We start from the raw sequence: 16,498 nt of genomic DNA on the forward strand, positions 1-16,498 counted from the left end.
GACCGGAAATACTGATGTCTGTTGCAGAAATGTTACCAAGTCCCCGGTTCGGTGTTCGTACGGAACACGGCACACCGGAGATTTGAAAGTAGCTACTACTACTACTTCTACTACTACTACTACACCTCTGTTTCTCCCGCAAGTGAACGAAGTTGTTACCAGCCGGGTAACGAGCAAACGAAAACGGAACCGAACCGAACCGAACGAAACACAGACCCGTTTCTATCTTCTAAATGGCAACCACTAATGATCTGTTCGTACGACTTGCAGCTCCACGGTGGCTCATCCCTCGGAACTGCCACCCTCCCCTCACCAATGGGAATAAAGATAAAGAAAGCACACAAGAGATATTAAAAGCGATGATCTTCATGAAGAAAGGAAAGAACGCAACGCGATGCACCGACGACGAGAAGATTGACGTTCGCATCGCGCGAAGACAACTCTCGATGCAATGTGGGTACCGCGACAACCTGGAAGACCGAAGGACGGGCAAGAGAGAACAGAGTATATATATAAATAATGTACAGAAGGAAGTGAAACGGAGAGAGGGATGAAACGAAATGAAAGACGGAGGGAAGGATACTCGCGGAGAAGAGCCAAGAGAGACAATAGACTGCCGAGCAATTGAAGCCTCAATTTTCGACTAGCCGATATATATATATACATAGACGTATATGTATATAGATATCTATAAATATAGATTATACATAACACTGCTGTAAACGTAAAGGAAGAATACGAACGAGAAGCCGTCAGAAGGTGGCGACAAAGAAGATGAAGAAACAAGGGTGGATGAGATAACCGTATCGGTTTCGAGGGATACGAGCTTGCGCGTAGCTCGGCAAGGAGAAGAAGACGAGAAGCTGAGGAGGAATTACGTGTACGCGTTAGCTTGTAAGCGAGGGTCGAATAGACGGGCCAGTCTTCTTTTTTTTTTTATATATATATATATATTTTCTTTTCTTTCCTTTTAGATTTTTACTATCTAAACGATCTATCTCTCTGTATACGTGTACACACATACACGCGCGACATGCGGCACATTTCTAATCGAAGAAAGGCGGCGTCGGGGGTCAATCTTTTTCCTCGTCCTCTCTAGCCGTTGCTTTTTTCCTCGACGAAGATCGACCGTGTAAAACGACCCCGAAGCGAATCCTCCGTCGACGAACCGTTCTACCAGAGCACACGGTGCTCCGGTTTACCTTGTACCTACCGAAGCGGAACGACGCTTCCCGCGCCAGAGAAAGCGTCCGAGATCTCACTTTTGTTGTCGCGTAAGTCGTAAGGACCTTTGTTAAGGAAACGGTCCTCCATCGTCGACGGAGGATCGAGTAGAAATCTCACGCTTTTCGAAGTCTCGCGATCGCTCGAAGAGGAGGTAATTAGGGTGAGAATTAGGGAAAGTGGACAAAGCCGAAAGACAAGGTCGCGTCACCGTTTCGAGGTCAACAGTTTCTGAACTGTAATTCGAATTAGTTGTAAGAAATCGGACCGAAAAGGAAGAAGCAATCGGTGGAGGAAGGAGAACGAACAATTGTAAACGCGTGGCTAACGGGCGTTTATTTTTTATCTGTCGAGCAAAGTCTCAGCCTGCGGGATGATCTCGATAATTAGACACATTGAGGATCGGTGAATTTTTAGTCGTTTCGTGGCGTCGCTAACGAGGGACGAGAGCCTTAAATGATTCGCGCAAATGATACTCTCGTCAATGGGGAGCATTTTTCTTTCTCTAATCTAGAGAAACGATCTTCGATCGGAAGATACACTAGGAATCGCGTGGATTTCTAGGAGCCTCATGATACACGATTTATTCCAATAAATACAATGCACTGCCGACGAATCGTGGCGAGCGCGACGGTATCGTGAACACGAGAGGATCCATCGTTTGAATCGTCCGGAGTCGTCGTCTTTTTCACGTAGATAGGTACTATTTTTTTTTTTAGTTTAATTTCGAAAGCTACGTATGTGTGTAAGCGCTTCCGTACGAGATCTCGCCTTGATTTCACATGTTTTTTTTTAACGATCGAATCGGCCTCCGCGGTGTCTGAATTACAGATTAATCGTTCCGCTTGCGAGAATTCGAAACGTTCTTCGATCACGCAGTTTGTTGCTCGTTCAACAAAGCGTCATCGAGAATTTTGTTAACGGCGGGTATAGATTGAAATTCTAATTCAGACGCGTCTCGAGGTCGGGCAAAAGGCGCACGATACCCGTAATTACGTTCTGAGTGTGATTTTAGTTTAAGAGACTCTTAGGTAGCCAGTAGATTTTCACGATGAAATATCGTAGGAACTTAGCGATTTTTAAGCAACGCGTAGCATTTCGACGACGCTCGTTTCGTTCTGTAGAGAACGATAAAAGGATAAAGCAACGCATGTGTTCTCTTTTTTACGCAGACTCAACTAATTTCTACTACGATCTAATCAACTAGAATTCACACACACACACACACACACACACACACACAGACACTACACACATGTATATTGTAATCGTTTTAAGTACTTGTAGAGAGATTGAGTATATCGGGATGAAAGGGGAACGATACCATCGCGACAAGCGACACGAAAAATGACAGACTTTTCGAACGATCAATTCCTGATCGCCGGTGTATTTAATCGAAGACTTTGGAAAAGTTGACAGAAAAATAATTGCAGAACGATGATCGTCTTTGAAATAATAAAATTGTCTAATTTCGCGTGGAGAGGACACTGATTTTAGCTCTCTGCATCGACGTACTTTTACAAATAGTTAATTGTTACAGCGGCCATCGGTAATTGACGTGTAATTCAAATTAGAAATTAAAATTTCGTATCGGAATATTTAGAAATACTAGGCAAAGAAAATTATTTTATTTACACGTTGGATATCGAGTTAAATAATTTCTGCAGAAATCTCAAAGTATCGAAGCGTCAATCACCGATGACCCATATAGCAATGAACCTATTAACACGCGATTGCGATCACAAATTAGTTGGTTTAAACTAACCGTGTTGATGTAATCTTTCGCTAAACATCGAATCGTTGCGACGCGGTACCCCCTCTCTTCTTTTTGTAATTAATAACGACACGATCCATAATCGGGTAGCTGAGCGCTTCTCTCGTCATTTGTAAATAGATCTCATCGCGATCACCGTGTACATACGCTAAGTAGCTCATGAACTGAATCATCGCTGCAATTAGCAACTGTAAAAAAGCGCGATCCATAAACACGAAATTTTCTTAGTGTCTAATTACGTCCGATTAAACCAATCCCCTGTCGTTCTACCAAGAAAGTATATCTAGGCTTCTTTTTATTCGTAGAAACCGGCGTTGTTAGGGACGATGAAAATTTCAATAAACAATTCTCCACGTACCACCGATACTTTCGACGAACCGGAATTTCGTTCCTCTTCGACTTTCTCTTTTATAGAATTTTAATCTTCAACAAATTCGTTGAACTGTACAAATGTTCTTCGTTTTTTTCTTCTTTTAATGTTATTTTAAAAAATCTCTTCTCTTCCTGTTTTATCAAAGACTCCTCGATATACGTATTTTTAAGTCTCGATTCTAAGCTCTTTTACCACTTAACATCTCTTTTTTTATTCAACTTCGTCGAAAGTTGTTCTCGCGTCAAACTTGGCGATTAATCGATTGGAAGAAAAAAAGAAAAGAAGGAGAGATTTATCTGTCCACCTTTCGCGAGCGATAAGTCTTGCAAGAGGAACGCTACGATCTTTCGTCGAAAGTTGTTCGCAACGATTCGATTCGCGATTTAATTAGTCACAGCGAATGAACGGCACGGAGAAACGAGGAAAAAAAGAAATAATTGAACGAAGTGAAGAGGAAAGCTAGCGTTACGAGATGAATGAATGAGATGAAGAGTGTACGAATGGGTGGAATTAATGTTTCCTATTAAACGAAAAAACGAAAAGATAATATCTAGATGATTACTTAACGGCGAGATGTGTAAATAACGTAGCTCACTGTAGCTGGTCAGTTGGGCATTTAAATAATACCACGAAACAAACAAATAAAAAAATAAAAAATAAAAAAAAAGACACGCAAGTACAGAAGAGAAAAAAGAAAGAAGAAGATGAAGAAGGAAAAAAACTTTGCACCCTTGCGTTGTATAATGTACACAACATTTTTCTTTGTTTGTTTTATCGAAGTGCGTCGATTGTTTTCTTTCGACATTGAGAAAAAATGATACTTGGAGGCTAGGTGATAAGGTAAACTACGTAAAAATTAGATAACGTGTAATTAAGCGACAAGATTTGAAAACTCCACGTATACTACACACACTAGCAAATATTGCCTTCATTATGGAAAAGTGGCTGGCACCGTGATGCACCAAACAATAATGTTGCTACGGATAAAAGAAGAAGATTAAAAAAAAAAAAAAAAGTAAAGAAAAAAACGATTGAAAACGATGGTTCTCTTGTCTCCGATATGGCACATCACTTATCGTCACCTTCGTACTCTCACTTCCTCCACCCTTCTTCTTTCTTTTCCGCGTCCTTTCAGTTTCGTCGAAACGTTTCTTTCAGGTTTTAACCCTTTCGACATTATCGAATATCTGTTCGCTTTATCGATCATTTTCGTATTTGCTCGGAGAGACAGACGGATATTGATTAACCCTCGAACGACGGACCATGGAGAGAATCCCGATTCCACTTTAACTTCTTATTCATATTATTATTATTTTCTTAAATTTTACACTGTTTTTTCTAGAAAAAACTCTTATTTCGTTTAAAAATTATAATATTTTAGCATAGGTTTTATAAGTCTGGGTCTCGATTGACCCAGACTCTGCTATTCAAAGTTTAATGTCGTAGATGAATATTCAAACAAATTTGTCTCTCGAGAGTAAATTGATGTTGATATACCACAAATAGGAAACAAAAGGCTAGTCTGTCTCTCTGTAATCCCTATTTTGTTTAATTTATTATTTATACATGCACACACGTACACGTACACGTATATCAACATATAGAGATCCGGGGCCAAGCGACGAGGCAAGAGGGGCGCGAATATTTGCGTCCTTTGATCGAAGCCAAGCACCTTTCCAGCAGTTTCGTGTATATACGTATAATCGAAACGAAGGTGCGACGGAAACGAGAAGGGACAAGAATTCTGTCGAAAAATTTATTCGTAATCGTAGCGTGGTCGACGACCTGTCGTTAGTAACTAAGAGGCCTTAATATATTGCGGTTTACGATAAAAACACACATACACACGTACGAGTCGATTCGAGTGTAAGCGTAACACACACGTAGAATAAATAAGAACACGAGAAATTGATATAGTACACAGCACGATTTATGAAATGAATATCTAAATTTTAGGGAACTTCCGGATCTCGCAACGATTGTCGATGCTGAGATTCTGGAAAAATGATTTTAACCGCGACACCTCGTTCCATTCTGCGTCGATCGACGAGAGAAAAATTTATTACAAATCGAGTTCTAACTATAAAAATTGTAAGAACGATATACAAACGAAAGCACAGTGATCGAGACGCGTAGGTGTTGCAATTGTTCCGTCACTGGATGACAAATTGTGATTTGTTCTCGAGAACGTTTTGTCGACAAGATAATTAATTAAAAGGACACAGGAAAAGCTATTTTGAATTTTTCAATTGTAACTTGATAGAATAGAGTTTTCATCAAAAATCAATGATCACCGCAGAATTTAACGAGGCGACTCGTTCTTGTACAAAGATACGTTGTTTTTTTTTCTTTTTAATTTTCAAGAGTAGATAGGTACGTCTCACGAATAGAACAAGAGAGGAAGGTCAATATCATTCGCACGTGCCACGTTTACAGCGTATCCCATTCTAAAAAGGACTCTACCGATCGTAGTTCTTCCCTGGAAATACAATTATTCGCATCAGCACTGCCAGTTTAGCATCGTTAACGAAGAAATCGTCATCGACCACGTTTGGTTTAATTTTCGCGTTCAATCGATAGAAATAGTCTCATTTTCACGAGAAATCGTCCCCGAAATTTTTCATTTCGAAGAGAAAAATATCCTCCGTCAATTTCATCATAGCGTTAAGGTTAGAAAATTTATTTCACATCTATGATTCTTTTTTTACATTGTAGCTAAGTGGCATAAAAGATACTTCGTCACGTGCGTGTAATATCTGTATAAAAAGAAAAAAGAAAAAAGAAAATTACGAAAGGTAACTCTACGTAAGTGTAAATATTAGCGTGTAACCTGAAGAATTCGCGTACCTTGAAAGTAGTCTGAAGCCTTTTCACGATTAGAGAATAAAACTATGTGTAAAATGAGGAGACTCGATTATTTAGCAAATCGAGATAAGAGAAAAGTATATAATCAGGCACAAGAAAGACAAAAGATCTCGATCGTGTTGTTGTACATAGATAGAGTAAACATAGAGCACTCGGTTAAGGTATATCTTTAAGGTTCCAAGGTTTTAATCGTGCAGGTGTGTACTTAAAATTACGGTTCAAACGGGCGGACACACGTATTTTCTAGGATTAAGAAATCGCCCTGGGGTCGACACGATGTTTCTCACCCCTTTCGTGCGCCTTCGAAACTCTAGTTTTCTTTTTTCCTCTCGCTAATCTTCCATTTTCGAGCTAGCTTGTAAGAGACAAAACACAGGACACACACACACACACACACACACTCTATACTACGAAACTCTTTCGAGAACCTTGGCACGAAACGGTTCGTTTTTACTCTCTCTCTTCAACATCGTACGTATGTGTAAAAATAAGAAAAAAAAAAGTGGAAAAGTTGAAAAAAATAGCTGGTATTTAGGTACTAGGCTCAACGATCCGGCACTTATCGATTTAAATAGAGGATTTAGCAGCTGTTCGAATGCATCGCGCGAGGATATATTTTTTTGTAATCGAAAATATCGTTGCGGCATGGTTTTACTCGCAGAACTCGAAGAGAAGATACACTTTTCGATCTCGAACAACTCTCGAATTCTTCTTGAACTGTGTTCACTCGTATCTTCGAAATGGCGGTTATTCGCGAGTGCAAGCAATGAATTTGATGAAACACAAGTACGAGTGCTCGATCGTTGATCGATTTATTGATCGTCTATTTAATGTTCTGCGTGTCTCCCTTGTTCTTGGTGTCTTGTACTTGTAAATAAATCTGCTGACTTAGCCTATCGGAGTCCTCGTGTTTTAACGATAACGAATAACATTTCTCTGTGATAGATTTTTCAATAAATCCACGAGTTTCAATTTTCCACTTGTAAATCTTTCGAGCTTCGTTCGTGAACGTGGGTTAATCGCGAGATAAAATGAAACGAAACAAATTTCATACATTGAAAATTAATACTCAAAGTATACAAATTTAGAAAATAGAAATAATGGATTTTCTTTAGTAATTGTATACATTATTTACGCGAGGACTGCTCGAGCGCGGTTCCGAGGCGGAATAAGCGGAAGTGCGTGGAACTGCGCTCGAAAGGCGAAACTTAACCTCTTCGTGGACTCGTGCGTTTCATTAACCCTTAATTAAGGCTGCCGATCAGCATCGCGTCTGTGTATATATAGCGAATCTTCAACGGATACGTGTATGTACGTAAAGAAATTTCATAAAGTTGTTTCTACTATCGAGTATTCAGAGGCAAACGAGCATCGTCGATCCCTGTGCACTTTCATTCGAGTTCGAACCACTATAAATTCACGGCCAAAGTAACGTTTAGAGATGCTCGTCTGCCTTCTAAACATACACGTGAACACACCATCGACACTTGTACCTTTCTAATGTGTGCTGAAACATACGGGGTGCGAGCTGAATAATTGCAACCCTTTTTCTCTATCTTCGAGACACTGAAATAATGCAAATTTTTCTGGTAATTTGAAATAAGAAACGCGAATTGTTAGTTTGGAAAATCTAGAAAATATTTATTCGTTAATCCTTGGACCGTGTAACGTATACATACATGAAATCATTATGCATAAAATGAATTTTTATTCGTGTCTACAATTCACTCCGTATGCAAAGCAGAAAACCGTAAAATTTTCTCTTCCTTTTCTCAATAATATCGCGGAACTTTCTCGTCGATCGTTTCGTGGAAATTCGCGAAACTTGGCCAGAAAATCGTCGATCCTTCCGCTGGTACTTGTATTTAATTAAAAATTGTAATATATTAGCGTCTTTGCAAGAATAGAGAATCGAGGATTATATAACAATATTCGTAGATAAGATAGGGAAACGAAGTAGAGAGGCTGATCTACGCCGTGTAATTTTTGTATTTTCGACGATCGTGGTCCCCGACCTGTACCATTTACCATAAATTGTAATTGTAAACAAGTACAATTTTGCTCGTAACGCAGCGTTATTATTACAGTTAGTAGAGTACAGTGATAAGAATTAGGTACTCGTTTTGTAATATAATGAAATAATACCATCGCGTGGATGGTTAACTAATCGTTGCGAGGATTACGACCGATTTTCTGGCGAAAGCAATTAAATTGAAACGAAGAAAAAAAAGGAGGCAGAATATTTTCTAGAAAATAATTTTCCGACTATCGAAATGGACTATCGAGTCGCTCGATTTTCACCGATTTTTCCACGATCGATCGACGATCAAGTTCTCTTATTTCTTCTTTGATATTATTCTAGAAAACACGTGATAAAACTCAAGGCCGTCGTAAGAAAGGCAATGTGTACTCAATGTAAATAGGAGAGAGATTGTAAAGAAGATGATTATCTAAAGTAATTATTGCGTGTCTACGAATGCCTATCTGTTTAATCTACGTAACGAGAAGGAAGCAGCTAATTGCTGATCAACTATTAACTAAATAACTAAACGGCAGTTTATTCTATCTGTGTGTGTCGGTTTCGATTGGACATAGGTTTTGTATCACTCTTTTTCTCCGTGTATGGTGTGTAGCCAGGGGCTCGATTTCGGGGGATGCGAAGGACACTCGAATTCTCCTAAAAATTTCCTTCAAAAATCGTTCGAGTTTCAACAGAAAGCTATCGTAAACTTATTATAAATTTACTTTAGAATGTTAAAATCTTCGATTTTAGGTTATGATGTCCAACCATGTTGGTCACGTATTAATACAAATTTGTTGTATCTTTTTTTAATGAACCATTGACGGGTGAAAAATGAAAATCCTGTCCAGTTTCCATCGAAATCGATCCCATGAATTGTAGATTCAATCGTGTCTTTCACAACTAAGTAGTGTTTGTAAATTGATTATCCGATAGACGGTGTCACGTTTCTTCGAAACTAGCTGATAACATTAACGTTAAGTACCGTGAAAGGAGAAAGAATATAGATCACGGTGTATCGATTCTTAAGAAATTGGTGAAAAAGGAATTCGATGGTGTACGCTATCGATCTTGATCGCTGTCGATATGTTTCAAGATTTATCGTGCACATGTCGTAGATGTGTTTACGCGCCGGTTGCTGGAGACCAGTTTTGAAAACTAAACGAGAAGAAAATAAATCTCTTGATAAGAGGGACAACGAAAAAGAAAAGCTATTACGAGTGTAAATTGTTGGCTGACTCATTCTTCGATCGGAAAGTTAATTAATTATAAAATATTGCTTCGAAATGTTGGAATGTTCAATTTTAGATCCATAGATGAATTCCTGGGGGCCATTGTTTCCTTTAAGTACCATTTTGTCGAACTGACTTAAAAATTCGATGAAATAATAGAAAATTAAATAAATTGAAGCATGCTTAGTTGAACGAATTTCATGTCTTACATTTTGCACTCGAAATTAGATGATTTAGTTGCAATGAAATTAAATGATATAAAAGTTCCTTAGGAGAACGAACAAAATTGGTCTTGAGCCCTTGTTTTATCTGCTAGCTGTAAAAACTTTGTAAATTGTAATCGCGTCGATTTTTCCCGGCGAAGAAGCGATCGATCGATCGATCGATACTTCTCGATAATATGCACATTTATCGTCGTAGAGTGGAAGTTCACGGAAGATCGTAGTCGATTCCAGCCTTTCTAATTTCCAGCGTCGACAAGTTTCGATGAGAACAAGAAAATAATCAAATATCTCGGGAAACTATGAATCAAAAAGCGACACGTGCACACGAGTAAAGAAACGAAGGAACACATAAACGTTTTTACACATACACAGAGACACGTATGCACTGTAAAAGACAGACGAGACGATTAAACTTTCACGTTAATTTTCCATCGAGCGACAAATGTACGATTTTTTGCCTCGTGTAAATTAAGTTTGTAAGATTCTCCGATTGGTAGCGTAAGGAACGATCGAACACCAGCGAGAAAATAAATATTCCTGCAAATGGAAATTTATGTACATGTAGTTTGATTCATTGAACAATTTTATGTGAAAACGCTTGGTTCGTATTTTGCTGAAAAATTGGCGAAAAATTTTATTCGATCTCTCGCTGTGTTCGCGTGAAATATACGAGCCTCTTTTCAGAATTTGAAAGTTTAATCGAAAGTATTTGGAAATCGTTCGAAATTTTGGGACGATCGATAGAGCGTACGCGAACGTAGCAAATGAACAATGAATACTAAAAACAACAAGCACAGAAAATAAAAACAACAAACCAGAGTATTGAAGACTGGCAATCAAAACTAACGTAGGCAGATATAAAGCGCAGATTTATTCTAATGTTTGGTGCGGTCGTGAGAGAACTTGCCTCAAAATATAAATTTACGAAATTCGATTTAAATAAAAAAACTTTGCGAAAAAAGACCGAAAAAGTGAATCAATAAAAATTGTAACATTTCGTATGTTCCGATGACGATCGTACTAAACGGGATAAGATGTGCAAGAAAACTAAATGCAAATTCTATGCAACAATCCTTCGAAAAGAAATACATAGATCGTACAGTTTTGCGAGTAAAATGCGCGTCTAATGTAACGCTAGTGAGTAGATAGGTAGGTACCTGCATTTCATGAAATTTAACATGCTTGAATAGCTCCTCAATAAATCGTTATACATGTTTTGATAAATCGTTGTTACTTCATTCATCCTCCGATCCTCAGGACTATTGCAAGGAGTTAATATAAGTACGAGTGATGCTCTTTGCATGCCGACATTATCGCATCCGGGGTGTCAGGGACCCCGAAGCACCGGTGACACTCGGTATACCGACATATGGCAATCGGGGTGTTAGGATCACCGATGTATCGGTGGCGCTCTCTGCATACCGACCAGATATCATCTTGGGGTGTCAGAGACCCCGAAGCACCGGTGAGTCTCTCTGCATACCGACATGATTTGATTTGATAAATTTCCCTCCTTTGAGGGTGGCGTAATCTAGGAGCTAACGGCTCCTTTTTGCCCAACGCATTGCGCGCCTTTTTACATTACTCTTCTATTACACATTACATTAAACGTCTTATTCACGCTTTACTGTTATTTCTATTTCCCATTGCCATTTTCGATACTTTTATTTCTCGCTCGCATTCGATACTTTTATGTCTCGCTCGCTTGTATTACTCCTTTTAGTCGCCTTTTACCACAGGTAGGGGTTACCGTGGCCGTATTCTAAGCCTCCTCAAGCCACAGGGAGACATACCGACATGATATCATCATGGGGTGTCTGGGATCCCCTAGGTCACGAGTCTTCAAAAACAAAGGCGATCAAGTTGTTGATCATAGGGTATTATACGTTTTATACGTATCTTACCGTAAAATACTGTAAAATGTAAAAATCCCTAGAAACCGCTCAGATGACTCAGCCCTGGTCCTGTCTTTTCATATCTACGGTCAGGAGAAACAAAAAAGTACCGCTACATACTTCAAGTAGTAAAATTCCCGCCAATAATTAAGGTGATGCTAGCGACTGTGATCAGAAGGATTCAAAAAATACATGCTAGAAGTGGTTAGAAGTGAGCTAAGGATAATAAAAATGGTTCGACGAAAACCTGATGCAAGGTTAGTTAACTGTCAATTTCGTGGTTAAGTTTTAATGCTATGTTTAACAAGTTAATATATGAAATGTTTTCAATGATAAATCATATAAAATAGTAGTTAAAAATAGCTATTATGACTGCACTTTGTTTTAGGGGATCAAAAATTGTTGGTTAAAAAATATCAAATCTTATAGTTTTCGACCTGAAATAGTGGTTTAAAAAATACGATTACGAAAAAATGTACGTATTAACATATTTTTACAGGTTGTTATGATACCATACATGGTTTGGTTACGTTAGGATTATATTAAATTTTCCATTCACGTTAATACAAAATAATTTTTATACATGTGTTTTTAAATAAATTAAACGAATAAATCAGAATATGGGTAGAAACAATATGGCGTCGTACTAACGTATCCAACTCCACTAAATATGTACATTTTTACACAATTGTATTTTTTAAACCATTAGTTTCCTAAACTTTTGGAGCACTTAAACATTGGTTCTTCAAAACGAAATTTTGCCGCTGTTATATTCAATACTAATAAAAGAATGTTTTTGATTTCTTTGCTCTAACATCGTGATTTTGAATTACATGCAGTAGTGTATCATGTCATCTTTTATTGGGGTCACTGATATATGCAATATAATTAATATATGAAATATTTATATAATTTAATGTAAAAATAACTAAAATAGTATTATTTTTTTAGGCGGGGACCACCTAGTCAAACATCTAGTGTAAGTGTAATCATTTATGAATGATAACAATTGCTGTTATCATGTAGTATACGCGAATAATATCGAATGTAATATTATTTTATTTTATTTGAAATGAATTTTAACGGTTTAAGTCATATTTCATTGCTAATGCCTTTTCATTTCTTAGACCCACACTTTAGTACATAAACCTAAACGTTCACGAGCTTTGCGAGAAATTAAATATTTAAGGAGGACTGTACATTTAGTGATACCAAAACTTCCTTTCGCTCGTTTAGTTAGATCAATTATTGTTGATTTATTTCCAACACTAGATGTTAAAAGGTAATGTTCTTAATTGTTGATTACTACAATTACCATTTCTAAACATTGTATAAACTTTTTTTTTAATGTTTAGAATACAATCAAGTGCAATTCAAGCATTGCACGAATCATCAGAAGCTTATATTGTTCAGTTCTTTGAAGATTGTGTGCTAGTGTCACGCCATGCAAAGCGTGTTACACTCATGATTAATGATGTGATTTTGTTAAGACGACTTAGGGGAAGAGATGATATTATAAACAGATAATTTAATTTTGTACAGTGCATAGCAAATTTGTAATATATAGTTCATATTGTATTAATTCAGTATTAATGACATGCATTGTGTTATAATCTGACTGCCATGGACTCTGTTCTATCGATGTACAAGATTGTAATTATTAATTATATTTTTATGTAAAAGAGTAATGTCGAAAAAAGGCGGAAAACTGTAAATGACATAATAGAATTAATAAATGTTATATCCTTGTACATTTTATTGAATAAAACTTTATATCGAAAGAAAGTATGTAAAATCTTTAACACGTTAAGCCAATAATGTTTTGCTGAATAAAATTTATTTTATGGGAAACATTCAAACTGTTGATAAAATTATTACGTTTACTTTACGAAACTTTGGTAAAATATACATTTCTTGATTCTTAGGTAGGATCTTAGAATATTACAATGTCGAAGCTTCGTAAGGTTCACTTCGTACGGATTTGTTCGAACTTGCTATATACGTAAAGATAACAGTTAAAACATTTATTAAACAATAAAATGGCGTAACTAATCGTTACAATTCTTATTATTTCATAGGGGTTAGCTGCCTTCACTCACGGTATACGTCGTAAGTGGAACATTACTTTATGATAATCCTAAAAAAAAACCGACTAAAAAATAGTATTACAAATAACAATGCTACCTACCTACATATTTATATACCTATATAATACAATTGAATAAGGAAATATAAAAGACACCTGAAAAAGCAGGCTAACTCTTTCGAATTCGTGTATATTTTGGAACAGTATGTCGTATTTCCTAATCCTGAATTTCTAAGAAGACACTTTGTTATAGGCACAGCATTAGTCACACTTTTATGCTGCCTGTCATTGTACAGAAGAGAAATTACGATAACACGTAATTTTACCATGGCGATGCTTTAGTTCTCTGCGTGTTCTTCAAATATCATATATACTCATCGTCTGGCAGAAATTTGATTTCAAGGGAAACGAGAAAATACCATTTATCAAAGCGAATTTGTACATACTGAAAATAATTGTCGCAGTAATACAGTAGAAAAATTGTTTGAACGACAATCGAATATACACGATACTTGATCAGAACATTACAATTAACTGGAATCATCGCTGTCCGATCGACAATTTATCGATGCGCTTAAATTAACATTGTAAAATTAAATAACAAGTCTTTGTATCACCGTAACCAACAAACTAACAATATTTACTTTCGCATGAAAGACCGTACCTTGTTCACGCATTTGTCCATAAAGTTTTTCTTTCTTTTCGGCTCAGCTCCGGTTGGCAAAGAGAGCAACGAGCCTTGTTCTTTCGATTTAGGTTTAAACTCATTGGACGAAATGCTTTCGTCGGAATCTAGCCCCGCGCCACAGCTTCTTGTTTTGAGCAGTGTTGATTTATCGTTTCCCGTTACCATCAGCAATTTTTCTTTCAACTCTATATTACTATCACAAGGATCAACGTTCTCCGAGCTCGTCTGAGAATCCTCCTCCTTTCTATCATCCAGGTTCGAGTAAACACTCGACGGCTGTCCATCCTTTGATGGTCGTGTCGGTGAACCTTGCTCTTCAGAAGTTGAAGATGCTTCTTCTTTTTGTACAATATTAACCGTCTCTAATTTTGATTCTACAGCTGGTGCTTTTACTCGCTGTCTAGGAACTGGTACTGGATTTTCATTTTTGTTAATCTTAACAATCGATTCTGTATCTCTCTGTCGCGATTGCGTTTGAACAAGACTATCGTCACCTACTATTTTCCTATCAGAAAGCCTGTCCAAAGCTTCCTGAGATTCCTTAACATCGGTTTCATCACTTTCGTTGCTTTGCTTAGGCAACTCTTCAGTCTTCATGTCTGGTACTATACCATCTTCGTCCAGTAGGCCGTCCAAGCTTCTGGACCTTGGTCTCGTTGGCGTTTCCGTTTCTCTAACCGGTGAGACCGACTTCTTTTCATCTCGATCCAGCAGTTCCAACGAACGAGATCTAGCTGATGGGGAAGGAGGATGCCGAGGAGGTCTTCGTGGCACTGGACTTCCTCCAAGGTGCGTGTGGGTGAACTTCAATCGCGGAGACGTAGGCGGTAAACCCATTAACCAACGGGACGGACTCGATGATTTTCTAAGCCTGTAATTTTTTTAATGAAACATTTAGGATCACTTATTTATAGATACATCTATTTTGCACAGACACATACAGCAATCATGCAATTTTCGTTTCTCAGGTTGGACACGATTAGACCTGTGACGATTGTGCTGGGAAAGAATAAATTAGGAGATAGAAATATGGAAGGGAAGAAAAATACGTCCAGGATCTCCTAGTGCATTCACAACTGAGGCAAAGGTTTGTGCCTTAAACACGAGGGTGGATACAGTTAACACGGAGAGTGTATACACGAGGAACCGATACATTTTGAAACAGCCTGTATAATCGAATAGATAAGCTAATTTCTTTTTATTTAATAGTACCCATGCGCAAATTCTAAAGCTATCCGAACATAGACTCATAATGTATGGTAAGAAATCGATGCGATAAAATTATTAACATTTGAAATTGAATTTCTTAACTCACGATTTCGTACCATACAATAATAACACCGATCCAAGCAAACAACATGGAGAACGATTTACGATATAGGACACTGATAACTGACACCAATTTAACACGAATAATAAAATTGAATCTCATCGACTGACCTAGTCATGATCGATTGTCTTTAGCGTGATTGTTAATCCTGGCTGCATGAAAACAAAAATATTGTGTTAAACGTTGAACCGAAAATTTTAGTATATGTAGATGTTCATTAGTTAATCGAGTATGTAGATTATCTTCGCTGGTTAACTAATGATTACCTGCTCAGTATGGCTGTGGGCGGGCCCTCTAGTCAATCTCGCCCACCTGTTGAATCTTTGTCGCTACCCCTGCTCTCGTTACTGTGCATACGTTGGTAATTCGGTGGTTGTCGAATGGTCGTGTTACCCGGTGTATTAGGTTGTGTCACGTCTTTGGTTGCGATACTCCTTGGAATATCCGACCTGACTGGTATCTCACCTCGCATAAACCTGTAAATTAGATTTTTTTTTTACTCTGTTAAATCTTTGCCCTGAACTCTGAGTGGAAAACTTATTATCTGGTGAGAATTTCTATGCTCACCTTTCAAGCTTGTCTACGCATGCATCCTGGTAGTCGTGAATCCACCGTACACCGTTAAAGTGACAAACTGCTCGCATGTCTTCGGGAAGTTCTTCAGGCTCTGGCCACTGGAAATTGTCTATGATGGGAATTATATTACACTGTGACTGTAGAGCTGCTACGATCTCCTGTAAATACCATAAAACATCATAGAAAATGATTTCTCAGAATGAGCAGAGAA

The 16,498-nt window shown here is 37.7% G+C and overlaps 3 protein-coding genes across 15 annotated transcripts in view; 2 read left to right on the forward strand and 1 right to left on the reverse strand.

Annotated features, from left to right (window-relative positions):
• Positions 1 to 10,936, forward strand: part of LOC114879137 (serine/threonine-protein kinase NLK) — a 119,098-nt gene extending 108,162 nt beyond the window's left edge. The window contains exon 11 of one of the 6 annotated variants that reach the window (XR_003789857.2): positions 271 to 358. Coding sequence is in view for 3 of the 6 variants with exons in the window: in XM_029193743.2 (XP_029049576.1) it covers positions 28 to 247 (220 nt within the window). In the remaining 3 variants the exon portion in view is untranslated. Of the gene's footprint in view, positions 1 to 27 lie in introns of all 6 variants that reach the window. The other 5 variants (XR_003789860.2, XR_003789859.2, XM_029193745.2 and 2 more) reach the window with 5 other exon arrangements.
• A 724-nt stretch (positions 10,937 to 11,660) lies between these two features.
• LOC114879130 (histone H3.3-like) lies at positions 11,661 to 13,358 on the forward strand. Its single transcript, XM_029193736.2, has 4 exons — positions 11,661 to 11,864; positions 12,559 to 12,586; positions 12,735 to 12,889; positions 12,963 to 13,358. Exons 1-4 carry the CDS (start codon positions 11,800 to 11,802, stop codon positions 13,132 to 13,134), a joined length of 420 nt encoding a protein of 139 aa, XP_029049569.1. The 5' UTR covers positions 11,661 to 11,799; the 3' UTR covers positions 13,135 to 13,358.
• A 1,807-nt stretch (positions 13,359 to 15,165) lies between these two features.
• LOC114879123 (NAD(+) hydrolase sarm1) overlaps positions 15,166 to 16,498 on the reverse strand; it is a 62,259-nt gene continuing 60,926 nt past the window's right edge. For 7 of the 8 annotated variants that reach the window (XM_029193725.2, XM_029193726.2, XM_029193724.2 and 4 more), the window contains 3 exons: positions 16,279 to 16,445; positions 15,978 to 16,187; positions 15,166 to 15,252 (listed from right to left, as the gene is read on the reverse strand). In XM_029193725.2, the coding sequence (XP_029049558.1) occupies positions 16,010 to 16,187; positions 16,279 to 16,445 (345 nt within the window). In that variant the 3' untranslated portion in view covers positions 15,166 to 15,252; positions 15,978 to 16,009. Of the gene's footprint in view, positions 15,253 to 15,821; positions 15,864 to 15,977; positions 16,188 to 16,278; positions 16,446 to 16,498 lie in introns of all 8 variants that reach the window. The other variant, XR_003789854.2, reaches the window with a different exon arrangement.

This window comes from Osmia bicornis, chromosome 12 (assembly GCF_907164935.1).
Source record: "Osmia bicornis bicornis chromosome 12, iOsmBic2.1, whole genome shotgun sequence".
Classification (NCBI taxonomy): Eukaryota; Metazoa; Arthropoda; class Insecta; order Hymenoptera; family Megachilidae; genus Osmia; species Osmia bicornis.

Bases quoted from the DNA above. Each gene is read 5' to 3' on its own strand.
- LOC114879130 (XM_029193736.2), top strand. From the start codon at position 11,800: ATGCTAGAAGTGGTTAGAAGTGAGCTAAGGATAATAAAAATGGTTCGA. The intron at 12,587-12,734 runs GTAAGTGTAATC...TTCATTTCTTAG, and splicing joins CACCTAGTCAAACATCTAGT to ACCCACACTTTAGTACATAA. The intron at 12,890-12,962 runs GTAATGTTCTTA...TTTAATGTTTAG, and splicing joins CCAACACTAGATGTTAAAAG to AATACAATCAAGTGCAATTC.